The sequence below is a fragment of the Rousettus aegyptiacus genome, unplaced genomic scaffold (assembly GCF_014176215.1).
Source record: "Rousettus aegyptiacus isolate mRouAeg1 unplaced genomic scaffold, mRouAeg1.p scaffold_m13_p_11, whole genome shotgun sequence".
Taxonomy (NCBI): Eukaryota; Metazoa; Chordata; class Mammalia; order Chiroptera; family Pteropodidae; genus Rousettus; species Rousettus aegyptiacus.
This window is the reverse complement of record NW_023416286.1, coordinates 5665785-5684739: the sequence shown is the minus strand read 5'-3', so window position 1 is coordinate 5684739 and position 18955 is coordinate 5665785. Positions and strand designations below refer to the sequence as shown.

Genomic DNA, 18955 nt, shown 5'->3' with positions numbered 1-18955 from the left:
TGCTTCTGTAATAAAATATTTAATGGTTTTGTCAGACTGTCAGGAGGAAACGGTAAATCTCAGTTTCCTAACCTGCCTGCACGAGGGCGAAGTCTTTGTGTAAGGGACTGGTGCTTCCTCAACCCTTTGGTCGTTTGAGGACCCAGTAAAAAAATGGCAATTTAGGAACCAGGAAGTGGGCTCTCACCGGGCACTGAACCTGTGAGCACATTGATCTTGAATGTCCCAGCCTCCAAAACTGAGAAATAAGTTACTGCTGTTTAAAGCCACCCAGTCTATATTTTGTTACAGGAGCCCGAATCGACCAAGATGATAACTGTCAATGAACTGAGTCTGTACTGAGTCTGTATGTAACGTTTAAGGAAGTCTTGGCAAAGGCTAGTATTATGATACAGGAAAAACTCAAAGGAATGTATGTGGGTCTTCAATGTGGCTTACAAAGGTGCAGCTTTACAACCCCGCTGTAGTAGATGGAGTTCCTGATTCCACACCTGTGCTCACGTAATGTTTCAGAATATGAAAGCAGGAGGGTGGTTATTGGGAGGCCGGGCCAGAAGCATCGGGGTCTCATCTGGAGCCTGCCACCTTAGTTCTGAGAACCTGTCCTGGGAGCGATGGCCTTTAGGAATCGCCATCCCCTTCAGGTGCTACCCCAGCCCTTCATAGCCATGTGCTGTCACCCCACAGGGCTCGGGTGGGGTAGCCAGAACCCTCCAGACACCAGAATCCCACTGCTCACCGAGGTGCACGTGTCAGAGTGAGGAAGACTACATGATTTCCTCACACATCCTTCCTTTTAAAGACATCGAAGTGCCCTCCGAAAATGAGCTCTTTGATCGTGTATTGCTTTGCACTGTAGTAAAAAATACATGAGATTCTCGTTTTCCTGAACTTGAAAAGAAGACACAGTATGACGAACTAGATGCCCCCCACGTCATTGCAAATTTCTAGGGAAAATGTCCAAGCTCCTGTTCACCCCAGAGAGTCTGAGTGAGCTCGCTTGTGTAATGACAGACCTTTTCTGGAGGTGCAACTGAAATATTCGGGCGTCGCGTCACGGGACGTGCATGTGAGCTTTGTCTCTTTAAAAAACGCCTTTAAAAAATAAAAAAAATAAAAAAAAATCCCTTTAAATTTGCAAAAGGGACTTAAATGGCTTACTTAAATTTTAAAAATGTATTAGTATTACACTGTGGGCATCGAGCACCTCCACTGAGATTGTTTGTGCGGAATCATTGAGAAATGAACTCAAGTGGAATACAGAGACTGTGAGAATAAGAGCATGATAATTTGAGGCCTGGTAAAAAATACTGAATTAAAACCTTCAGGTATGCTTTTATTCTTTCGGGGCCTATAAATATATTTTGTATGCATTTTTTTTTTATTTGCATGCTTTATGTATTTGCTCCGATCTGAAAATTCAAACCTTAGCGTCGGCTTGCTTCAATCCGTGTTTGTATTTCTTCGACACGGTTCGCTCCCACTGTATGTATGTGACACCGTCTTCGTAGCACGTCGGGCAGGGAGAGGGAGTCACAGAGATGCGCAGTGCCCGTGTGTTTTAAAGTGTACCGCCCGGGGTTCGTTTTAATGCCGGGTAAGGTAAGGGGAGACGCACAGACATGGGCGTGATGTCGTGAAGGAAGAAGTTTGCGCCCACGCTTCCCTAGATGCAGGAGACACGCAGGTCACACAGGGCCACACGGGGAAGCACCAGCGTCAGAGAAGAGGCCGAGGGAGTGAGGAGAACAGGTGTTTTCCACCGGAAATGCAAGAAAGGGTAGGTGGGTATAGGATCAGAAACGTTGAATAATTTCAGTAGGCTCTGGGGCACAAGGGCTGCCCCTGGTTCCCAGGGATCTGGCCTTGGCATGATAGGAGGGTAGGCTCGATGTGCAAGGGGTCTTTAAGGGACGTCGTGGAAGGGCAAGAGCTAAGTCTGGCAGTCCCTCTGTGGTTAGCGATGTCCCAGATGCCAGAGCATCAATAATACAGAAAATACAGTGAAATCGTGCAGTTTTTGTCTTTCTCATCTGACTTTCTTCACTTAGCATAATACCCTCCAGGTCCATCCATGTTGTTGCAAAAGATAGGATGTCAGTATTTTTTTTTTATTGCCGAGTAATATTCCATTGTATAGATGTATCGCATCTTTTTTACCCATTCATCTATCAGTAGATACTTGGCTATTGTAAATAATGCTGCAGTGAACATAAGGGTGCATATTAGAATAGCGCCTGATTTCACTTGTATGTGGAATTGAAAAAAAATCAAAACAAATAAACAAAACGAAAACAGACTCATAGAAACAAGGAACAAACTGATGGCTGCCAGAGGGGAGGAGGGTGGAGGACGGGTGAAGGGGAATGATAACAGTGTGATAACATTGCACCGTGACAGATGGCAACTAGGCTGAAGACATCATCAGAGAGAGAAATGTTGAATGACTATGTCGTACACCTGAGATGAGTATGATACTGTATGACAACTATACTTTAATGAAAAAAAAAAAATCTCGAAAAAAAGAATAGAGAAAATAAGAAAAGGTGATATAGGACAAGGTAACCTTTGAAGCTGCCAGGAGTTGTGGCAGAGGCCCTCTCGGTGACATTCTCAAACGGCCTCGCCCTCGAGGGAGCTGCGTAAACAGGGGAATGGTCTTGCCAGGGGTCAGGCTGGAGGGGGAGCGGGCGTGGTGGCGAGGAGCGAGCTGCGAGGCAGCATCCACACGGGCGCTTTCCAGTTTCCAGAGTTGTGCTGAGGTGGAAACTGATTTTGGGGTAAGATGCCCAGCCCCGATTCTACCGATGGACATTTGGGGCTGAATCCGTAGAACGAAGCACGGATTTTCACATGGGGCCAGGGCCAGTCCTCAGTTGCTCAGTAGAAGTAACTTCTTCTTGGAGGCGGTGCGATGTTGGGAAAATAATTGAAAACGACTGGATGTTTTCTCGCCGCGGATCTTACAGAATTGGAATATTCGCTGCCCATTCGAAGATGATGAAAAGGACGGTGAGACAGTAAATTGCGAAGAAAAAAAATCATTGGGTTAAAAACAAAAACAAAAACAAACAAGGCACAAGGACGTAGTCCAAATACTTAAAGTAATCACCACGGAGCTCCGGGCCGGTTGCCAGTCGGTACCCAGCAAACAGCGCCTTGAAGACGTGTGGGCGCATGCGCGCTGGGGTACGGGTCTTTAAAAGGTCTTCTCAGAAAGGCTATTGAGGTCATCTCTGGCTAATGCTTGTTGAAACATCGAGAGACGCCACGAAGTATGGTTCTATATTTGAGCTTTAAAGACGGTGCCTCTGTCGTGCCCATTAGGTTGCACCCTGGAAAGGCGTCTGATGGCGCTTGGGGCCGGGGTGTGGGGTTTATGTCCCTTCCCGCTACCTCATTCCAATGGAATGTCGTCCACTGGGGTTTTTTGCATCTCTAACCACCTCCCCCGAAGTGTCAGTCAGGTTTTAGGCTGATTGCTGTGGGCATTCAGCATTGTGCGTATAAAAGGGGTGAGATTTGATGTCACATTGGTAGAATTTTTCGAGGATTGGTATGTTTCTTTTGCAAAGCTAGAACTGAATGGTACTCTATTCTTGTAAAATTCTTCTTCATCTGACATCTATTCCATATATGTGTGTGTGTTTTTCTTTTTTTGGAAGTTGTAGTTATAGGGGATTATTTATTTAGAGCACATTTCTTTTTTATTTTCCTTTCCTTTATTTTTATTTTTTTTTAAGTATTTGATGTTCAGACTGAGTCCCTTTGAAATGTGATGGGAAAGGCCAGGTGTACAGATCTGTGGTTCCTGGGCTGGTAAGCACGTGCCCCCAAACAGACTATTGTTCTTGCCCCGGCCAGCGGGCTCCAGGCCATCGAAAGCTGTCGAGGCTGGCCTGCCTTCTCAGGATCCCGCTTTCAGCGAGGACTGACGGTTAATGTTGGGTTGTGGAGGAACCCACCCGTTTGCTCCATTGCCCCTTAGGCAGGGTACTGTCCTGGTGGTGGTCGCCAAGACCCACGTGCGTGCAGGCTTTGGGATGACTGGACTGAAGGGATCTGAGATGGTCTGCTTCGGACCCTGGTCTCAAGCTGGCAGATGATAAAACTTCTTTTCTTTAGGTTTGTTAGCCAGGATTTTCACATCACTGGAGATGGCGAGCATCCTCTGCCTCCCGCCTCTGACCTTTTTGCCTCCCCGTTTCTTTTTCAAAACCATCTAAACCCTCTTGATTTATTTTCACCACGTTGACCTTCTTGGTGTCCACCCTGTATCCTCTATGTCTGTCTGGCATTAGTTTTAAAGCCTAATGATACCATTTTGCATTTGTGTAACTGGTTATACACACTGAAGACACTTTCGTACACAATTGCAAATTTACGTTAATCTCAATGACTTCTTAAAAAACAACCTGATATAAATACCTCAATTTTTAGTTGATTCGCAACTTATATTTGCCGTCAGCATATCTGAGCTAGAGACACTTTATCTCCAAGGTAACTTTCCTAATTCTTAGCTCCTGAGGTCTGGCGAACCTCATTTATGATGAGTCTGTCTGTCCATTTGTTTCCCTTCGAGGACTCTTGCCAGTTGATTCCATTGTGGCTCTACTGTCTTAATATTATTATTTTCTATACATGTATTTTGTAATCTTATATAACAATATTAAATTATTATCTAATACTATTGTTATGTAACAATGTTATGTTATATAATGATATTATTAAATATTAAATGTTAAAACATTTAATAATAATGGTAAATATAAGTGTTATTAAATAGTATTGAAATGTCATTATTAAATATTAAAAATACTATTATTAACTATATGAAAAACAAGACATACTCTTGTTTTCCTTTATATTCTTCAGTTTAGGTGTTCTTTCTTGCCCTAGACTTAAAAATGAGCCATAACTTTCTAAGACCCATGACACGGAAGGGAAAAAAATGGTCATCACGTACGAGTATAAAAGTAGAAAGGTCCACTGGCTTCTACAAGCCGGAGCTGGGATCAGAAACCAGCATTCCATACTCTGACAGGGCCTTTTTCTCTTTTACTAGTACTGTTCAGAGGAAACTTCATCTAACAAATGCTTGTTGCCGCTCCGTGCAGAGGTCAATCACTTTTTAGCTTTGTCCAAGCTCTTTGTATTTACGTAGATAAAACCTGAGTATGCTGTCCAGAGCCTTGGCTGTTCTCATCACCGGAAGTTGGTTATTTTCAGTTCAGTGTGCATCCGAGGGGAGCTGGCAGGTATTTTCACCTCCGATTTCCTTGTATGGTTGCTGTAACGGGCATGTGATTTTTGTCGTGCCCTGAACACAAACCACTAATATTTCTGTTGTTTGTTTGTTTGTTTGTTTGTTTTTAAAATCTCATTGATGTATAAGACACTCTCAGTCCAACTCGGAACCTCAATCCATGCTGACTCCCTACTCGGCCATGGACTGGGGACATGTGTCACCTTGGCCAATCTACCGTGCATAAAACCACGAAGTCCATGAAATGTATCAGACATTTGCTTATCTCAGGAAAAGGCATTAAGACAAATACTGCCCACTTGTTTTGTGGCTGCCGTGCCACTTAAAAACGCCCAGACCTAAGAATGGTGGTGAGATGCGGTTCCGGCCAGTCAGCCGAGAGCCGAGGGCACCTGGGGGCGGAACTTCCCGGGAGTTCTCCTTCCTCGCGTGTGAACAAGGCCGTGAATCTGATGATTCATTTCTTATGAATGACATATAGTGCGCTTTTCATTTGAAAATCTACAAGGTTGAGAATTTGGCCAATATATTGTATAAATATTGTGGATAGATCTTAGATTAGCGACTTCTTGCTTTAATGTATTACCACATTTGTATGACTGTTTTGCCACTAGCTCATAATAATAGCCATTCCCCCAATTATATTCTATTTATCAAAGCATTACTACCAATTGGAATTATTAATCACAGTGTAGAAACTTCTAGAAATATCACGCGTGTCTCTTTCTAAAATGATGACTTAAACAGTTCAAGGAACCAATTCCTCATCTGAGAATCTGTGCTTTATCACAAATCACATGCGCGTATGACTGGGAAAAAATCTTGAGAGACCCTTAGGATGGAACCACATTCTGTGTGATTTCAGCAAGTGACCATGTCCAGATCTGCAAGAACCATTTTTTTTAAAACAGATATGGAAACGATGTTCTCCTTTCAGCATTCCTTTTTATTGTGGTCTTAAGTTTTCCACTGAGAACTTGGATTTGCGTTAGAAAATTATCGAGGAACTTGATCTTCACCTTGCTGCATCAGTACGGTTTGCATTGCAGAAAACGCTGCTGGGATGACTGGCCAGCAGGGGGCACTGTGGGGTGCGCTCTCTGACTTCAAGGCTGGTGGAGGTGGTTTGCAGAATAAATATTTGATGCGGCTAACGGAGCGCTCGCCTTGTCAGATAAGGTGCGCCCCATTGCATCAGCTGAATGAAAAGGCTGAGTGGGAGTGGACTCCTCCGCCCGATGGCCTTGGAGCTGGGACATTGTCTTCTCCCGTCCCGGGGCGGGAACTGCACCATCGCTCTCCCGCGTCTCCGTCTCGCTGACTGCGGATCGTGGGACTCGTCAGACTGTGTAATTGCGTGAGCCCATTTATACTCAATCTCATTCTCTCTCTGCGAAAACATCCTATTGGTTCTGTTTCTAGGGAGAAACTGGCTAATGCAATGATCCTGTTTTTGGAACTGAATTACTCTCTGAAAAATGGATTGCCCTGTCTTTCCAGAAAACAGTTGTTTTTGTTTGTTTGTTTGTTTTTTGTTTTTGCATTTGTCACTTTGGGAACTTTTATTTGATAGTGCAACATTAGGAGCAGCTTGACAGTCCAGCTTGTTTTATACTTTAATTTTATTTATTTATATTTATTTTTTTAATTGAAGAAATGATTTAAATTTTTTTCCACCGCCTACCTCCCCCTTACCCCCTCTCCCCTACCCTCTGGTAACCACTAGTCTAGTCCATGTCCATAAGACTCTGTTTGTTTGTCCTGTTCATTTGTTGCTTTCAGGTTTATATCCCACATATGAGTGATATGTGATTCTCAACTTTTTCTGTCTGGCTTATTTTGCTTAGTATGATTATTTCAAGGTCTATCCATGTTGTTGCAAATGGCAGTATTTCATCTCTCTTATGGCTGAGTAATATTCCATTGTATGTATGTACCACAGCTTTTTTAGCCAATCATTTATCGTAGGACACTTTGGTTGCTTCCATGTCTGGCCACCATGAATAATGCTGCTATGAACATTGGTGTGCAATTATCTTTTTGGATATGAGTTTTTAAGTCTTTGAGGTAAATACCCAGTAGAGGGATTGCTGGATCATATGTTAGATCGATTCTTAGTTTGTTGAAGAACCTCCATACTGTTTTCGATAGTGACTGTACCAATTTGCAGTCCCACCAGCAATGTATGAGGGTTCCTTTTTCTCCACATCCTCTCCAGCATGTGTTATTACTTGTCCTGTTGATTGTAGCTATTCTAACAGGTGTGAGATGGTATCTCATTGTGGTTTTGATTTGTTTTTCCCTAATAGCTAGCAATGTTGAGCATCTTTTCATATATTTCTTGGCCATTTGTATGTCCTCTAGGGAGAAGTGTCTGTTCGGGTCCTCTGCCCATTTTTTGATTGAGTCGTTTGTTTTTTTGTTGTTATTGAGTCGTATGAGTTCTTTGTATATTTTGGATATTAGGCCCTTATCAGAGGTGTTGCTTACAAATATATTTTCCCATTCAGATGGTTGTCTCTTTACTTTGCTGATGGTTTCTTTTCCTGAGCAGAAGCTTTTTAGTTTGATGTAGTCTCATTCATTTATTTTAGCTTTTACTTCCCTTGCCTTCGAAGTGAAATTCATAAAATCCTCTGTAAGTCCAAGGTCCTTGAGTTTAGTTCCTATGTTTCCTTCTATGCATTTTATTGTTTCAGGTCTTATATTCAGGTCCTTAATCCATAGTGAGTTAATTTTGGTGTGTGATGATAGACAACAGTCCAGTTTCATTCTTTGCAGGTGGCTTTCCAGTTTTCCCAGCACCATTTATTGAAGAGGCTTTCCTTTCTCCACTGTATGTTTTTGGCTCATTTGTCGAAAATTATTTGCCCATATGAATATGGGTTTACTTCTGGACTCTTGATTCTGTTCCACTGGTCTGTGTATCTGTTTTGCTGCCAATGCCATGCCGTTTTGATTACTGTCACTTTGTAGTATAATTTGAAGTCAGACAGGGTGATGCCTCCAGCCTCATTCTTTTTTCTCGGGATGGCTTTGACGATTTGGGGTCTTTGGTGCTTCCATGCATATCTGATGATTTTTTTGTTCCATTTCTTTAAACAATGCCGATCAGATTTTGATGGGTATTGCATTAAATCTGTATAATGCTTTAAGTAATAAATGTCGATTCTTCCAATCCAAGAACACAGAATATCTTTGTATCTTTTTCAATTTCTTCTAATGGAGTCTTACAGTGTTCATTATATGGGTTATTCACATGAGAAAACAGTTCTTAAAGTAGGACCCGTTCTTCCTGCCTCGCACACAGCCCGGACCCTTCTTCAGGCTGCAGTCCCCTGCATAGGCCCCTCTCTTGCTGCAGCTCAAACTCAGAGGCATCTTACTGGCATATAGGTGACTTTCTTGCCAAAAGCAGAAAGGCATCTATTTTAGGGGATAATCTCCTTTGGCTGATGAGTCCATTCCTAGTTTTTAAAAATGTGGCTGTATCTTCTCACATTTCTCTCTACTATTTCAGTGGTGCTCGAGTAGGCAGAGGTAATAAACGTGTGTCCATTCTACATCTGGGAATCAGAAGCGAGGTACCCATTAGAGTGGGCCTCTATTGCTGTTAAAATTCCAGCCTTCAAGACTCTCTTCTTCAAGACTCTCTGGGCTAAATTTCAAGATGACTACGAGGGTGGGTTCCCTTTATGAAAATTTGAGCTGTCCACTTAGTTCATCACACTAACTGGAAAGTGCACAAAACCTAACAGAAAAATCTCAATTTAAATGAAACATTCGAATGTAAAATGTGGCAATTATCTGAGAAATTTACAATAATAAAATGACATAGCTTGCCCCGGGTTTTCGATATCTTATAAGTTCCTTAAAGTGTTTGCAGCACAAGCAACCGACAGTCTTGCTTTACGTTCAGACCTACGTGAAGTGTCTGGGCACTCTACGCCTGTGAATTCCGGGTGCCTTTTGCTTCACCTCCTTTCCGTCTTCCCACTTTGTTGGCTTTATTGCAGCATCCCATGTAGATCTCGCTCATTGTCGTAGTTCCTAGACTCTGTCTGCTCCGGAAGTGACCTTTTGGACGACTTATGATGACCTCTCTTTGCAACCAGCGATACCACTCTCTCGGGACTGAGAGCAGAGGCTTGGAGAGTGTGAGCAGGATGCGTTTAGTCCCTTCTCTTTCGGTACTCGATTTCAGAGTCCTTGTTTGATTTGTGGCATGTCAGCACCAAGGACAGCCTTAAACCTTCCCGGCCGATAGGGTTCATTTCCTGGATTGGTAAAGGGTCTACCGAATTCTGAGTGAAGGGTCAGCAGTATTGTAATTAAATGCAATAGGCTTCAAACCGTTTTGAGGCAATTATAGAACTGGGCCTGAATTGTGATTCCTTGTGTACTGGTTTGCCTTTAGGCTAGATAGTTTCATAACAAATATTTGTTCCTTTTTATCGAAGAGAGAGAATCTCATTGAAAATGGTCTTGAGCTTTGTAGTGCAAAATTGAATAAGAGCCTCACAACTCATTTTCATTTGATTTTATCATGAAGTTCACAAGTTTTCTTGTAAAATAATGGATTCAGATCTTTTTCAATGCTGCCACATGTAAAGATATTATCCATAAGCACCCAATGTCTTGCATTTGAAACTGCTTATCTAAGAGTTACACACAGTGAAAGATTTTCCTGGCAGTGTGCTTTGTCCTCAAAATACTATCTTCTCTCTATTAATTTCTTCTCAGCCCACATTTCTATGTGAAGTAAACTGCTTTGTGTCCAGAGCTCACTGAGTAAAAAAAAAAAAGGAAAGAAAGAAATATAATGGTAATAGGACACACTATTTAATAGGAATTATAGAGAGGCTCTTATGAATTTAAGTTCAAAGGCATATTTGTAAGTTGATTGATTAAAGCCTAACCCATTTTTCTCAGTGGTTGTGCATTTTAAACAGGTTGAAAAAGCTTATGTGAGCCATAAGAAGGTGCTACAAAGAATTAGAGCACTAATAAGACCCAGCCGGAGCCCGATTAGTGGGATAAAGCTATGAGATAAGACGGTATCCAACCCTCTTTTCCCAGCTGTAGACTAAGAAATAGGAAAAGTGTTGAAAATAGAAAAGGTCAGTGTGAGCTTATTACCTTTTATTTGTAACTGGTGAAATTTTAGTAGTTTAGTAAAATGAACCGAACATTTCTAGTGAGGTGGTCATGTTTTAATGTTGACAGGCCCTGTTTGTTAGCAGGAACTTTTGTACGTGAATGTAATTTTTTGGGGGGGGAGGGGCGGTGGGGAATGATCGGCAAAGCAACAGGCATTGCTGCCGGACGGGGAGGACCCTAGGCTTTGCTGTCCACTGGCACGTCCTCTTGGGTGACTCGCAGGCGTGCAGCGATGTGTGTGGGACATCATGGTCAACGGGGTGGCCGAGGGCCCACTGGGGGAGGCCTTTGCATTCAGCGGGCTCCCTCACTCTTCTTTTTTGTAAGTTTGATGCATTCTTCAGGGATAAATGAATTCAACTGCTTACGAAGACACAAACAACCTTCTTAGGACATTGCCCTGTCTTCTCGTCTTCTACCTCCAATAACCCAGAGCTCCCTGCTGAGTGAATATTTTGAGAGGGGAAAGGTGAACAGCATCTTACGGGGGCCTGGGTAGAATGGAAGGCTTTTAGAACATGGTCACGGAGACTGGCTCAGCTCACACCGTCAGCTCCTCTGGAGAGGTGTACAAGGGCCCCCACTCTTTCAGGCAATGTTGAACACTCACTGTACGCTGGGCACACCCAAGGAACGCATTTCTCCCTGCGACTCAGGAGAGTAAGAACGGCGATGACCGCTTTTGGCCGTCTGTACCCCTCAACGTGGATTTGCCGCCCACATTTGGAAGACGAGTGTGAGGCTGGTTTAGTTTCTGGGTTTCTGGTGCCTTGTTTTAAGGGTAAGTCACACTTCAAGCAGCCACGTCATTTTAGATTTGCTTTTCGAAAACAGCTGTCAACTTTGATTTTTCTCATAGCTGGAAAATCGGACTCAGACATCATCTCTGGGCACTTGCTTTGTGCTTCATTGTGCAGATAAGACTTCCGCAGTGCTTTGTGATTGGTGAGAGGCAGGTAGCCCCAGACACGCCTTTGTGTCAGGCCCTATTTTTTAAGGGTTGCTCCCCATACCAGCCTGATACCAAGAGTTACCAAAAGGGGCGTGTCCACCACACACATAACCAAGTTCTACCCGTCCCGAGTCAGGTTCCGCAGGGGATGAGTTTGCACGTTGCTATTGCTGTCAGATCTTGTCTTCCCCTCGGAATCTTCCGGATGCTTCCCATGTCCTGAAGACAAAAAGGGCAGTGTGGGAACATGAGCTCCAAAACCCAGGTTGACCCCTATGGTCTCTCTTCATTCTTCTCCCCGTGGCCCCGCCCACACCGGCCCCGCCCCACCACACGGGCCCACTCACATTGGCTTGGCCCCGCCCACACTGGCCCCGCCCACACGCCCCATTCACAATGGCCCCGCCCACACGGGCCCCTCCCACTGCTTCTCCGGCAGGAGCCACACGACCTCTTGCCCCTAGCATTTCTGCGCTGTGTGTCCCTCTCTCTGCAAATCTATTCCCCCGTGCATCCGCGTGGCATGTTCCTGCTTCTTCACCTCCTTTAGGGCTTAGCTCACTGGAGTCACCGTCACCTCGGGGAACAAACTCTTCTGCTGGCGAGCACCCCTTGCATTTATTTCACCCTGCCGATGTTCTTAGCCCTGGCACTGTGGACGGTATGTGTCTCCCACCCTTCTCGTATCTTGTGGCGTTCATCCGGATCGACTTCAAATGGGAGATTCGAACAAGTCTACCTCCTCAAGGATGGCTGCCACTAAAGTGTGGTCCTTGGACCAGCGTCAGCCTCACTTGGAGACTTGTTAGAAGCACAGAATGTCAGGCCCACTCCACACCTACTCAATCAGAATGGGCAGGCAGTGGTCAATTTATATCAGCTCAGCTGGGCCATGGTGCCCAGATGTTTGCTCAAACGTTATTTTAGATGTTTCTGTGCAGGTGTTCTTTGGATGAGATTAAGATTGAACTTGGTGGACTCTGAGTAGAGCAGATCGCTCTCCCTCTTGTGGGTGGGCCTCCCCAAGTCAGTTGAAGGCCTAAATGAAACAAAACCTAATCTCCGTGGGCAGGAAGGGATTCTGCCAGCAGGTGGCCTTCAGACTTGAGTGACATCATCGCACCTTCCCTGAGTCTCCAGCCTGCCTGCCCACCCTGCAGGTTTTGGATGTGCCAAGACTGCACCATCTCATGAGCCAGTTCCTTAAAATAAATCTTCCTCCCTCTCCGTGTGTACACACTCCTGTTGGCTCTTTTTCTCCGGAGGACCCTGAGGGATATGTTTTAACAGGATCCCTGGGAGAAGCGCCACCCTAAATAAACTCTCCTGGCAGAATCGTTTAGATGGGTGCCGCCTTCAGCTGTTTGTAGTTTTATGCGTTTAATTACGTAACGGGACATAAGTGTTGTATATTATGGTAATTATTTTAATGCTATTCAGTAGCCATCTCCTGGATGAATATCGTGTTCTCTGAATTATAGATTATGCTGATTCTACTTTAGGACGAACATGTCTTAGACTCATTTTTCTAGTTTCAGTAGGGTAGAGGTTGGTGGGCTTTCCCTCCCACCCCACCCGGCATAAATGGGGTCTCTTTCCCCCTCAGACCTTTACCTTCGTGGCCTTCAGACACGCTGGGCCCCCTTAAGCACACATAGCATTTCACTCAAGTTCACACACAGATGGGATCAGTTTGCCAATTGTGTTTGCGTGTGTCTGATGGAGTCTTCGCTTCAAATGCTATAGTCAAACTGTCTTCCCAGATGCTTTCTAGAGGCTGGTCTTTGAGTATGTGTATTTTCACGTTTCCTTTACGGTCGGCGTTGGCCGCTCTGGTCTGTTTCAGTGGTCAGTGTCGATGTGAAGGAATGCGTGATGTCTGATTTCCCTTTGTCTTCTACGCTGCAGTTAGGAAAACTTGGTTCTGTGAGCTGCAACGCACACGAGTTTGATATGTTTTCCTAGTCTTTAATGAACATAATCAGCTAGTTTATTTATTCTGCATGGCAGAATTTTACAGGGACATCTCATTATCCCACGGGGCTACATAAATGAGTGGAGACTCCGTTTAAGCGAATTTCTAGCCGATTCAGTGATATTTCTTCGAGTGCCGTGCTCTTCTAAGTTTCAACTGTTTTATAAGTGGCTTTCATATAATTTCTCATGTATATATTTAACACCTTAGAAAAAAGAAGGCTAAAACTTTAAGAACAAGTCCGATCATTTTGTACTGTAAAGCACCAGGCTCTCGTGCCATGGGGACAATGTTCTCTGAGCCAGTGGCAGTAAATGGTACATGAGACAATTTCCTGCTTCGCCGAGTGACCTCAGGCCGCTCCATCTATTGTCGGCTTTGTCTTTTATTTCGTCATTCCAGGATTGCTTGCCGTCAGGTCTCAGAGCCGTACACGGGCCTCTAGTGTTCCGTCTCCTGAGCTCTCTGAGTTTGGTGCTTTTAATTGGATGTGTGTTTGAAACCTGCTAGGTGATCTCGCTAGAATATGTTTTAATTAAGACTGGGCTCAGAGGCTTGCCTTCAGAAGATGCGCTGGGCGTCAGGCAAGTACTTTCCTGCATATGCCTTTGAGCAGCCGAAGGAGGTGAGGTTCATTTTAACCCTTTAGGTTCTCAGTTCATGCCTTTGGATTGTTTCATTGTGTACTTATTATCTGCTACGGGCTGTGTGCGGGCAACATTTGAAGATGAAGTAAACATTCTTACGGTTCCCAGAATGTATTCTGGTGATGGATAAGTAAGTATATCATAAAGCAAAGCAGAGACTATAGGGTAGTGTAAACACCACACTGTGGGCGTGGAAGAACAAGACCCTTCGTGGATTTGACCAAACTTGACGGAGGATACGAAGGAGGATGGGAGGGTAAAATGCGAAGTGCAGTTTAGTTATGGAGAGTCCGGACGTCCCAGGAGGAAGCAAACTGTGAGCGAAGGTGGCTACATAAAAGGTATGGGGAGGCGTGGAGTCTATGCAGCTGTGGCCGGCGTGAACTGTGTGGTGAGCATCCAGAGGCTGCCGACGAGCCGCTGTTCCCCCAGGAGGTTTTGTGGTTGACTTTCTACATTGAGTCGGTGGCTTTGCAGTCAGAACTGTGTCACAAATCCTGGAATAATACGTCCGCCTCGCTCGCGTGAGCTGCCTGACTGGTGCTTCGAACGCTTTCATTTCAGCGTTCCTACCTTACTGGGACTGGAATGTGGCCCGCTTTCTGTTTGGTGGCCCTCGAAACACACCATCCCTTAAGGAGCATTCTTTCTATGCTTCCTGCGTTCGTAGTAACACAGCTCCTAGAGTTTCCCCGCGTACACTGTGTGAAAACGAAGCAAACACGTACACAATCGAAATTTAGAGGCGACGATCACGTTAGATTTTCTTGTGGGTGCTTGCTTTCACAACATGAAGCTTCGTCCAAGAGGCACAGTGCGGCGATGTAGTTGACCTGAGTTTTGAAATATTTTGTTTTTAAAATCACTTGTAAAATTTTTGAAACCGTGTTTTCTCGTCTTTTGGAATTTACGTCTCTAACTGATAGCGTGTTTTTTTGTTTGTTTTTGCGTCTGCAGCACGGCCAAGTACAGCGTGCTGACTTTTCTACCTCGATTCTTGTACGAGCAGATTAGAAGAGCTGCTAACGCCTTCTTCCTCTTCATTGCCTTATTACAGGTAATATTTCTTAAAACGTTACGTAAAATTCGTAACCTTAATTACATGCAGAATGAGATTTTGCTGCAAGGTCACTTAATGGAGAGAGTGTCATAATACTTGGAAGTAATTCGCTTCCTTCCTCCGGTCATCGTTTGCGTGAATAAACATGACCTTTGCATAAAGGCAGACTGCTTTGGGTACGCCTTACGGAAAATGGCAAATAATAAAAGGGGCATCGAAAATGGCATACTGGTCATACTTTTAACCCTTTTGCTGTTCTACACATAGCAATGTTGGATAAACATTTAAAAATATATGTAACGCGTAGTTTCTGAAATGAGGCGAATGGTTTTGGGACGACAGAAACGTAACAGAACTGCAACAGAGTGAGCGGCGAGTGCCACATACATGTATTTTTTCGTCGAGAGGATTTTAATTTGTCAACTTCTCGCTTTTGGTCTCTTGTCTTGCAGCAAATTCCAGATGTATCTCCCACGGGAAGATATACCACCCTGGTGCCATTGATCATCATTTTAACAATTGCAGGCATCAAAGAGATTGTAGAAGATTTCGTAAGTTTTTGCTCTCAGATAGTAAAAACGTTGTGTTGACTGTAACTCATGACTAACTCGTTGGTTGCTTTGGGATTTTTGTTCACCACAGGCCATTGGTCTGTAGCTTAAGTAGCCTCTCGAGGTTCATGACGGTGTTTTCGGAAGGAACGAGGCCATGCCCTGTAATTCATGTCTGTGTGATGACTCAAGTGGTTCACACTATGCTTTCAATATGAGTTCTCTGGACCCCACTTGATTTTACCCCCGATGCTCCTCGCATCGTCCTGTCGAGCTGGCTGATTTGGGTGGCAAATGAAGGACCGTTTTGCCGTCTAGCATAGCAGCATTGTGCTGGCTGTGCTGGAGATGATTGTACGAGAATCTTCTCCCTCCTCACAATTAACTCAGTGTATCCCCAAGTTCATTGGCTACAACCACATCGGTACCCTCTCCTTTTTTCTCTCCCTCCTCTTTTCTAGCTGGCTTTATTATTTCTCTCCCCCCAACCCGCCTCCTCTTTCCCTCCCCGGCTTCCACTGGCAGTCTCTAGCACATCGTCATACATTTTTCTGGGAATAGGTAAATGAATAAATGTATCCATAAATCACAGCAAAGGTACTTTGCCCTGGAAGTTCTTTATCAAGAAAACGAATTCAGTTGTTGTTGTTGCTGGTTTATCGTAACTGAATCGTTCTTTCATTCTGACCTAAAACAATAGAGTGAGACAAGTTTTATACTCGGAGGTGCCTGTTTATTGTTAGAAGCAAAATGCAATCCAGAGTAGCCGGCACCTCCATTCACTGCATTGGTCTGCTAAGTTCTAGCGAGTAATGCTGGATGCCAAACGATTGTACCGAATCTTAGAGCATTTCCATGGTCAGCAGTTACCTTCCTCACCCTGTCTTCTCCTCACTGTATTGTTTACAGTTTCCGTTTGGAACTTTTAAATCTAAGGATTTTTTTTTCTTTCTATAACAGAAGCGACACAAGGCAGACCATACAGTTAACAAAAAGAAAACGATAGGTAAGATTCCAGGCCGATCGCTTTTTCCACGGGAAAACCTAAGAATAAGACCCGCGCCGAAGGAATTTTAAATAAGTAGTCAATGGTATTCAGCTAATCGGGGGAAATGATCTGTAAACACTTTAAAGAAAGAGCAGAATGACCAACAAATGCAACAAAATGTGAGTCCTGGCAGTTATGATTTGAATGGGATTTGTGTATTTTAGAATTTTAGAAAAGGTGGTAATTCCCAGGAGCTGACATATTTTATATCAAAAAAAAGTTCAGGCGTTCATATCCTTGATTTATAATTGTTCCCTATGTCTCTCTATCTACTTTTTATTGTACTGACTTCTAGAAAATTAGCTCTGTTATTGTGATGTTTTTCTGTTTGTTTGTAAATGTCGTATGTAATAGAAGAGGGTTTTTTTTTTCCCTCCTGGGCTAAATATGAATAGATTTAACATCTACACACATTTATATTTGCATATATACATTAACGTATATGAGGTACATAGGTACACAGATTGGGGCTCCATTTGGGGGAGTGGGCGTACTATACCTTTCTGTCTAAAGATGTAGTGTGTCGAGATTCCTAAGTGGAATTTTAAAAGGAGCCGTGTGGATTTCAGAAAGCTGCTTTTATTCTGATTATCACCAGTGTTAACCAATATTTATTTTTTCTTCTTTTTCAGTGTTAAGAAATGGTATATGGCAAACCATTACGTGGAAAGAGGTAAAAACTAATTTTAAAGATATGCCAGAAAGTATTGGTTTGGAGGCTTGTAATTAATTGCTAGTATTGATTACAGTATAAAGTTTGTGTTAAGACATAGGTCATCTCCGTTTAATGTAAGTTTTACATTGAGGAGTTTTCTAACAAGGCTTACTTAGAACCGATGACGCACATTCACTCGGTTCCCTGCATCTTCTAGAAGATGCCCACCCTGTCAGTTCGGAGCTGCGAAATTCACCGTTCCTGATGGACGTTTCTGAAATCTCAAAGCATTTTCTAGTTCCTAAGTCCAGTTCAAGAGACATTTCCTCCGGTCTTCTGTTCTCTTAAACTGAATTCAATTTTTAACAGATTTTTTTTTTTTTAACCTTTGAGATCCTCCCTTCTAACGTTTTCGGTGGAAAGGGCTTTGGGTTTATGATTACCGTTTTACGTGAGGTGGTGGGGTAGGGGCTCGCGAACCGTCCCGTGTTGATTCTGAGGCGGGGGTGGTCAAGCGTGACCACCGCTTGTCACTCCTAGCTTGACGACAGCAAGAAGGGCTTGCCTCCAGGGCTGCCCCTGCAGGTAGGAGGTCTGCAGGGTTTGGGAACCGTGTGGATTTTTTGGCGATACATAGAAAATGTGGAAGAATTATGCTCTGCCCTCTAGGTTTCCCGTACGTGATGAAACCAGCTTTTTACACGAGCCTGTTTTAGCTGGACCTCCTCCACGGTCATAAAATGCTTTTGGGGTGGGGGTGTGGGGGGAACAATCTCATTACTCCAGGATTCAAAGCTGATTAGCACGATTTCTGAAGAAAGTTGCTTTTCAGAAGGGTGACTTATAATAGTTTCCCTTGCTGAGCGTTCAGTGAGTGACGTTTCGCAACGGCCCTGTGGCCTGTGAATCTGTGAGATGCCCGTGCTGTGGTGACCGCGGCCCGCATCTCCGCTTCTGAGTCATTCGTTCTTTGTTGTAGACGCCCCTTTACAGTGTCTAGGGGTAGCGCCCCCGCCTCGGTAGCACCCCAGAAGGCCCGAACCGCAAGCATTGACTGACCTCGCTCTCGTTTGGAAGCGTGGTAGTTCTTGGTCAAAATTATGGGCTTCACAGGGAGGAAGTGCCGCGGATGCTAGGGGAATGCGAAGGTCCCCGCGGCCTTAGGAGCGGCGTGTTTCTCCGAGGCTCCTCGCGCCACCCCGTCCCCATCCCCGGAAAGGCACTGCCGCTGGCTGGAGTGGAGGACGATGTGGATTTGGGATGTTGACACCACTCGAAACAGCAGGAAACGCAGTGCTGATCCCAGAATTCAGGGCCCAGGAGTTGACGGAGTTGACGGAGTTGATGGAGTTGATGGCCTCGCAGACTCCTAAAGCTCAGTGCTGTTCCCCACACACAGTTAGAGGGAGAATCAGAAACAGAAACAAAGCCTAACCACCCCCTCCCCAGACAAACACCTGCTGTCTGCTTTGCCACATGCATTTTTATTTCAATTAAAAACACATCTCGTTTGTGTATTTGAGTGGTGCTCTCCTCTTGGACATCAGGAAGCAGAGCCCCGCCCCCGAGGCGTTCCCTCCAGGGGCTGTCGGACTTCAGCGGGCCTCTCGGCCTCCTGGGCCTCCTGGGGGCTGGCGCAGT

General features: G+C 44.4%; 1 protein-coding gene across 4 annotated transcripts in view; it reads left to right on the top strand.

Moving 5' to 3' along the window:
• Window positions 1–18955, top strand: part of ATP8A2 (ATPase phospholipid transporting 8A2) — a 476394-nt gene that overhangs the window by 104042 nt on the left and 353397 nt on the right. For all 4 annotated transcript variants that reach the window (XM_036228443.1, XM_036228444.1, XM_036228445.1 and 1 more), the window contains exons 3-6: window positions 14958–15057; window positions 15513–15611; window positions 16572–16617; window positions 17292–17332. In XM_036228443.1, coding sequence (XP_036084336.1) covers window positions 14958–15057; window positions 15513–15611; window positions 16572–16617; window positions 17292–17332 — 286 coding nt within the window. The remainder of the gene's footprint in view (window positions 1–14957; window positions 15058–15512; window positions 15612–16571; window positions 16618–17291; window positions 17333–18955) is intronic.